The following is a 7946-nucleotide window of genomic DNA, read 5'->3' as shown; positions in this document are numbered from 1 at the left end:
GGTCTGGCTTTGCATCCCACCTGTGTCTGCCGTCTGTCCCGGGGATGGAGGGCAGGGACACCTGATGCCACACTGCTGAGGTGCCCCGAAGGAGAGAGGAGCCCCAGCCTTGTCCTGTTTTGTTGTCCTGGGAAGCCACCGGCCTTAGCGGCACTTTGGGCTCTTCCCAAGCTGGCCCAAGGCAACACCAGCCCAGTGTTTTCAGGCCAGCACTGAATCACTGAGGTTGGAAAAAACCTCTAAGATCAAGCCCAAGTATTACCCCAGCCCTGCCAAGGCCGTCACTAAACCGTGTCCCCAAGTGGCACAGCCATATGGTTTTTGAACTCTTCCTGAGTTGGTGACTCCACCACTGCCCTGGGCAGCCTGTGCCAGGGCTGGACAACACTTTCAGTGAAGAAATCTTCCCTAAATCCAACCTAGACCTCCCCTGGCACAGCTTGAGGCCGTTTCCTTTTGTCCTGTCATTTGCTACCTGGGAGAAAAGCCCGACCCCCACCTGGCTCCACCCTCCTGTCAGGGACTTGGCGACAGCGAGCAGGTCCCCTCGAGCCTCCTTTTCTCCAGTTTAAACCCCCCAGCACCCTCGGCCTCTCCTCATCCGACTGTTTCTCCAGCCCCTTCTCTTGACACACTCCAGCCCCTCAATGTCCTTCTTTCTAGGGGCCCAAAACTGCGCCCAGGGTTCGGGATGCGGCTTCATCAGTGCCGAGCCCAGGGGGGACCGTCCCTGCCCGGTCCAGGGAGCGCTCCCCGATGCCCCGGGCGGGCAGATGCGCGGGGGGATGCGGAGGAGAGCGGAGGAGCGCGGGGGGATGCGGAGGAGCGCGGAGGAGCGCGGAGGAGCGCGGAGGAGCGCGGAGGAGGGCTCAGCGCAGCCCCGCCCGGCTCGGCCCCGCCCGGCGCCGCTCGCCCTCCGCGGGGGCGGCCAGAGCCGGGCGCTGCGGGCAGCAGGGACCGCTCCGCTCCGCGCCGCTCCGCGCCGCCCCGCGCTGCAGCCATGGCCCCGGGCTCTCCCGCCGCTCGCCGCCGCGCCGCGCCGCGCCTGCTGGCCGCGCTCCTGGGTAAGGGGCGCCGAGGGCTGCGGGGACCCCTCCGGGTACCGCCCGCGTCCTGTGTCCCCCCACCCGGCTCCCCGGCGGGGACCCTGCCCCGGGGACCCGCGGCAGCCCGAGGAGGGGGTCCCCGCTCCGCACCCACCCCCGCGCCCCGCCCGCCGCGCCCGGGGATGCCGCCCGCGGGCGCTAACGCCGCTCTCCGCTCTGCAGACGGACGGTCCGGAGCGCCGGGGATAAGTCACTTGGCCAAGGTGACTTCGCAGCCGAGCCCCAGCTCCGAAGTCCCGGCTCCGGCCCCTGCCCTGCCCGCACCTGCGCTCCCGTCGCTTCTCCTGCGAGCACTGCGGCTTTGCCCCGCTTTGCCCCGCTCCTGCGCTGCCCGGCCAGCGGGGACCGCGCTGCCTGCCTGCCCGGGACCGGGGGATGGCCGCGGGGAGGCCATGCACTGCTTCAGCGCCAGCACGCCCGCCGACAGGTCATTGTCTTCCAGTTCGTTTGGTACAACGACCACCCGCATGTGCTTGTCCCTGGCGCGGGGACCGAGCCGCGCTGCAGGGCCGCTGCTTGGAGCATGATGCCCAGCCCTGTGGGCAGGGATGCCCGAGATCCCCCAGCACAGGGTGCGGGGAGGGGCTGGCAGCCGTTCCCTCCCCGCTGCACACCTGGGCAGGCTCCAGCCACCCGCATCAGCCTCACGCACCCGCTGCACTCCTGCTCCCGTGGGTCACCCTCGCTTCAGCCTGGAGCCGAGGGCTGGCTGTGCAGCGCTTGCTGCTGGGGCACTCCCGTGGGAGGCGTTTTAGAGGGCAAAGTTCTTAAGTTAAAGGATGCTGGAGACACAAAAAAGCATGTAAGTACCTGAGCCCCTGCAAGATTTGGGTACCAGCACCTGAGCTGGCAGTGGGGTGGTAGGAGAAAATCGGAGATGCTTGAGACCACTCAGAGCTCTGGGGTGCAGGGCGTGGAGGTGGGAACCTGGCCCCACAAGTGGCTCAGGTGGGCTAGGAGCTGGGGAGGGCGGTGGGCAGGGGAGGGCAGGGCGGGTCTCTGTGCCTGTAGGATGCCGTGCTCCGCAGGGGGAGGCGGTGAGTTCCTGGCTGCAGCAGGGAGCCTGGGCACAGCCCCTGCCACGGGAAAGGTGAGGGGTGTCCTGTCCCAGAGCACCCCGCACCTGGCTGGGGCTGCCCAAGGAGCTCCTCTCTTTGAAGCCAGCAGGAGAGGAGCCCGGCCAAGCCTGCCAGGCATGGCTTGCTGCCTGCGCCAGCATGTCACGCTGACTTTTATGGGCAGTGAAAGTTTCTCTAGAGCAGCTCTCCCACAGATGGCAGTCCGGGGTGAGCACAGAGCCCCCTCACTGTGGGGGGATCTCCCTGTGCAGCAGCAAAGCGCAGGCAGCCAAGGCTCTGGCAGCAGCAGGAGTGGCTGCTCCCTGCTTCCCTGGGAAATGCTGGAGCCTGCAGGCATGGGAGGGAGCCTGGAGCCCCCAGGGGGATGGCCCTGGAGGTTGGGGGTCAGGTGATGCAAAGTGCAGCAGCTTTGGAAGGGCTTGGGAAAGCAGCACTGAAAGCTGATGTGTGGCAGGGTCGGTCAGTGCTCCCCCAGCGTGTTTTCCTTGGTGCTTTATTTAGTGGTAACATATCAGTTTTGTCTTCCTGAGAGCACAGGATGACAGGAACAAGGTCAGCCTCGATTTACCCCACACATTCAATTCAGATTACATTCTAAGGGTGGCAGACAGGTTTTAAAGTGTTGCAAGCTGCAAGGAATCATCTTTCCTGTGAGTGTCCGCTTGCAGCACGCTGCAGGCTCAGAGGTACCTGCAGAGCCAGGCATCGCTCTGCCAACTCCTGCTCCAGGGGGACAGCTCCTGTCCCCTGGGACACTCCTGCCTGTGAAGTCCCCTCTGTAGCACCCCCAGGGCTGCTCTAGGAGCCTGACAGCTGCAGGAGATTCCATCTGCCGGGAACCACTCCCTGAGGTTAGCTCCGGCCTCTCAGCAGAATGAGGAGTGCTTCTGTGTAAAGTTAAATAACTCCTCGCCTGCAGTGCTTGCAATGCAGCACTGCAGCAGGGCCCGGAGCCCAGGATGCAGGGCTCTCGGGCTTGGCTCCGGCTGCGACGTGCCTGGGGAGTTGTTAGCACCGGCTTGTGTGGGAGAATAAATCAGCAGCTGAGGCGGCTGCAGAGAGAGGCAAATCTCTGCTGAGGGCAGCGTGTCCGAGTTAAGGGGTTGGGGCAGCTGGGGATGGCCTTGTAGCCACGGGAAAAGCTGTGTCCCCTGGACTTTGTGCCCAGGAAAAGCTCTGCAGGGGTGGCTGAGGTCTGGGAAAGGGGAGGACAGTGCTTTGCTGGGCCCTGCCACATCTTTGCCATGCCACATCGCACAAACAGGACGGGGCAGTGCTGGGATGGGGATGGGGAGCAGAGATGCTCCTCTGGCCAGGACCAGAGCATCCTTGTGCTCCCAGAAAGCATCTGTGGGGACAGTGGTGGCCCAGACCAGGGCAATGCCAGTCCCTGCACCCCAGCAGTGCTCAGCTGCATCTGGGCTCCTACCTGCTCCTCTCTCCCTGCTCCTCTCTCCCTGCTCCTCTCTCCCTGCTCCTCCCTCCTTGCCCTCTCTCCCTGCTCCTCCCTCCTTGCCCTCTCTCCCTGCTCCTGGGGAGCCGAGGAGCAGGACAGCTGCATCCTGCAGCTTGAAGGTCATCTGGCAGCTCCGGAGGGAGCCGGGGCTCGCTCTGCTGGCCGTGAGGGGGCTGCTCCCGAGGGCAGGGCAGGGCAGCGGGAGGGCGCGCGGGTGGCAGGCGGCCAGGACAGCCACGCTAATTGCTGCTCCAGCTCCTGCCTGAAGAACAGAGCTCTGCTTCGCCTTGGCTTTTTTTCTCCCCTTTTAAGGTCCAGCTGGAGGCCTGTGGATAACATGCAAATCAGGGCTCTCATTTGCACGCTTTCTTGGTGGGGATATTCTGGTTCCCTTTGAACCCGCGCTGTCTCTGCGGGTGACCCAGCCCCAGTCCCTGCAGGTCCCCTCTGTCACCGAGCCGTTCTAGCACTGGGGACAGGCCTGTGCTCCTGCCAAGGCAGCCTGGTGTGCCAAAGGGAAAGAGGGGTGACAAAGCCTTGGCCTCACTCACTGCTCCCCTCTCTCTCCCTGCCAGGTTTGCACATCTTCGCCATCGCCTTCGCCTTGGAGGTGTCGGTGGGGAAAACCAACACGGTGACGGCTCTGAATAACTCCAATGTCCTGCTGCCCTGCACCTTCACCACCTGCATAGGCTTCCAGGACCTGGTCTTCACATGGTATTTCAACTCGACAGAGCTGGTGGGTGGCTCTCTGGGCTCTGCCTCTGCTTTCCTGGCAGGTCCTGTTGTGCTTCCCCAGCTCAGCTCGGCGCTGCAGTTCTCACAGTTCCCTTTCTCCTTGTGCAGGATGTCCTTCTCTCCAAGTGTCACCAGCTCTGGGGGGGACAAGGCTGTGCCAAGGGGTGACTCAAATACCCCAGAACATCGTGCTTTTGGCACAAAGCTGCTCTAGATTTGCTGCTGCCCACAGGCTCATTTGTTTTCATAAATTGGCTGTTCAGGTGCAAATCTGCACTTAGGGCAAAATATGGTTCACTTCCTCCTCCTTTGCTTGCTTTGAAATATGAAAGGCTCTGTGTAGATTTGCTTCCTGCTGGGAATATTTGGCTCCTCAATTCCTCAGCAGGAGGGCTGGTTTGGAGCAGCTCTGGCCAGCAAAGGAGCTCACTTTCTGTGGGGATCTCCCATTTTTTGCAGGGTCTGTTCCATCACTTCAGGGCAGGTCGGATCTGCTGCTCCCCAGCAGGATGTGCATCAGGTTCCTCTCCACAGCCATTCCTGCTTTAACAGGGGATAATGGGACATTTGGTGGGGGTGTCTGTTTGCAGAGCTGAATCTGAGCGCCATCAGGAGAGCGTGAGCCTTTCCCTCCCCAGCTGATCCTGCCCCCCTTTCTCTGCAGATCTACCACGGCAAGATAAAGAACAAGGCCACGGAGCCCACCCTCATCTGGCACAACCCGCGCGTGGAGTTTGTGGGCTCCACCACCAAGAAGGACAACAACATCTCCATCGTGCTGAACAGCGTGGAGTTCAGCGATGCTGGCAAGTACACCTGCCACGTCAAGAACCCCAAGGAGAAGAACGCCCAGCACAACGCCACCATCTTCCTCACCGTGGTCCATAAGAGTGAGTGCTGCTGCGGTGGCCCTGGGCTGGTGGAAATGCCCACACACGGTCACAGGCTCCTTGGTTCATTGTTTTGGTGGTGCACAGAGGTGGCTGGCGTCCCTGGAAGCCTCGGGTGGAGGGGGTTATGGGTTTTTGGGGTGGGATGTGCAGCTGGGAGCTCCCCGCTCCCCTCCCGAGCCCCCTCAGCAGCTTCTCTCCCGCAGTGGTGGAGACGGACAACACTGTGACACTCATCATCGTGGGCGTGGTGGGGGGGCTCATCGGCCTCCTCATCCTCTTCATGCTCATCAAGAGGGTGGTGCTGTTCATCATCAAGAAGACGCAGGACGGCAAGTGAGTGCGGGGGCGCTGCCGCGGGCTCGGGGTGAGCGGGGCCGGGCTCGGGGGGCTCTCGGCTGCCCGTGCGCTCTCCCCGTGCAGGAAGGAGTGTCTGGTGAGCTCGTCAGGGAACGACAACACCGAGAACGGCCTGGCCGGCTCCAAGGCGGAACAAAAAGCACCACCAAAGGCATGAACGAAGCAGCGGCGCCCCGCGCCCGCCTCGCCCCGCCGCGGGAGCCCGGGCACGGGACGAGCCTTCCCCTTTTGTTTTCTTTCCGAACTGCCAGCGCTTGAGACATGTTTCTATTACACACGTGCCTGCAACCTGCACTGCTTCTCCGACAAGGCTGCGGCTGCCGGGGGGACTGGGAGCTTCTCGCGGACTCGGACTGGGAGGCTGCTGGGGCAGAGGGAGCGGCCGGCTCTGCTCTGAGCACAGGCAAGAGGGTGCCGGGCAGGGCAGGGGCAGGGGCCGCGTGGGTGCCGTGCCCGGGGCCGGGTGCTGAGCACCGGGGGTCCGCTGGGTGCTGGCGGTGCTGAGCTGAGGTGGCTGGGAGCTGCTGCAGCATCCAGAAGGTTTCTAGAGCAGGGCAAGGATGCTCAGAGCTGGCCGTGCAGATGGGGTGGCGCAGGAGGACGGGAGGAAGCAGGGCTGTCATAAGCACACTGGAGAACCAAATCAGTGGCAGGCCCCTGGCCGTGCCTCGGTGCCTCCCGCAGCAGGGCTGGGGAGGTGGCCGTGTCCCGGGGCCATCCCTGGGAGCAGGGGGGCTTCTCCCCCAGGCAGCCATCCCGGGAGCGCTGCCTGGCTTTGCGCTGCCCCCTCCCCTCTCTCTGGAGCTCGGCGCTCGGAGCAGCGATGCTTTTGATGCTGGTGCCAAGGCTGAGCTCGTTACGTGGATGTTTTTGCATGAGATTCCAGGGGGAAGCAGCCAATTGCTTTTCCCTTTTGCCGTGGCAGGGAGGGAGCACAGCCGAGCCCAGGCGAGGGGAGCCGGGCCGGGGCTGTGCCACCGGCCTGCTGGGCAACCCTGGGCAAGTTGCTCTGCTTCTCCATGCCTCAGTTTCCCCATCTGTAAAATGGGGACAAAAATACTGCTCTACCTCACGGGGTGGGTGTGAGGTTTCCTTGGCTATGAGGGTGCAGTGTTCTGGGATGAGGGGTGAGTGGACTCACGGGATGTGAGACACAAAGTGAGCGAGCTACATCTGAGGTTAACAATTTCCTTTAAAATGTGATTTGTTCCCTATTTCTCCAATTTGTGGGTGTCTGACAGTGAAGCTGCAGGACAGGCAGCTCCCCTTTCCCACAGTAAATTGGGATTCACAGCTGAGCCATGGCTTGCTGTGGGGGCTTGTGTCCTGGCAGAGGTGCTGGGGTGAGGTGAGGATTTGGTGGCCAAAGTGACAGGGAAAGGCTGGGTGATGCTTTCTCTGGAGATGCTGGTGCACAGCGGGCTGCTCACCCCAGGCTGGGCCCGGGGGCACCCTTGGAGCAGGGCTGTGTGCTCAGGACAGGGGACAGGTCCTGGCAGCTGGCACCAGGCAGGTCCCTTGGCTGTTGATAAGACAGGCGAGTGCGAGTCAGGATCCTGATCTCCTCCCTGAGGGTCTGTGGGACCCTCAGGCCAATCTGTGCTTCAGTGTCCCCACCTGTACGCTGGGGACAGCGAGTCTGAGCTGCCTCTGAGGAGGCGTGAGGCGCCCTGCCCGGCTCTGCCACGGCCCCGCGGTGGAAGGCGCTCTGCTGCCAGGGGTTGTGACACGCCAGCGCTGTGACACGCCAGCGTTGTGACACGCCACCGCCACCTGTGCGAGCCCGGGAGGAGGCTGAGACCTCCCAGTCACCCCGAGAGACCCCCGGCCCGTCCTTGGAGGAGCCCTCCCGCGGGGGAGGACGGCGAGGCGAGGAAGGGAGTTTTTTAAAGACTATTTTTAGCTGCCCTAACCTGTTGGCCTTTTTTAGCCGGCGCGTGGACGCAGCTCCACTTCCTGCCGGATATGCAATGCTGCACTATGCATGGATTACTCCTCTGGCTCGCTGGGAAACGGCCACAGAAGCAGTTTTGGGAACGTAACCCCGTGTAACCCACGGGTGCTCCGGGGGAGCGGGCTGCCCTGGGAGATTGTGCCAGCACCAGCGGGGTCCCTGCTGTCACCGGGGCTTTGGGGGGGCTGCAGAGGCACCCTGGGGGTGTGTGCTGCCCCAGACACGTGTGTGTGTCCAAGCACATGTAAAGCTGCGTGGGAGGAAGCTGCGGGTAAGCACAGGGGGGGTGTGCGCCGGGCTGTGTGATGACTTACAGCACATCTTTGCACTGTAGAGGTTTAGCTAGCTTTGCCTTGAATGAAA

The 7946-nt window shown here is 63.0% G+C and overlaps 1 protein-coding gene across 1 annotated transcript; it reads left to right on the top strand.

Moving 5' to 3' along the window:
* Window positions 1–4293: 4293 nt before the first annotated feature.
* Window positions 4294–7939, top strand: SCN4B (sodium voltage-gated channel beta subunit 4). Its single transcript, XM_041458163.1, has 4 exons — window positions 4294–4358; window positions 5044–5269; window positions 5476–5605; window positions 5693–7939. Exons 1-4 carry the CDS (start codon window positions 4356–4358, stop codon window positions 5784–5786), a joined length of 453 nt encoding a protein of 150 aa, XP_041314097.1. The 5' UTR covers window positions 4294–4355; the 3' UTR covers window positions 5787–7939.
* Window positions 7940–7946: the final 7 nt, after the last annotated feature.

This window comes from Pyrgilauda ruficollis, unplaced genomic scaffold (genome assembly GCF_017590135.1).
Source record: "Pyrgilauda ruficollis isolate IOZ18807 unplaced genomic scaffold, ASM1759013v1 scaffold126, whole genome shotgun sequence".
In the NCBI taxonomy this organism is placed as follows: domain Eukaryota; kingdom Metazoa; phylum Chordata; class Aves; order Passeriformes; family Passeridae; genus Pyrgilauda; species Pyrgilauda ruficollis.
This window is presented reverse-complemented; position numbering and strand designations above follow the sequence as displayed.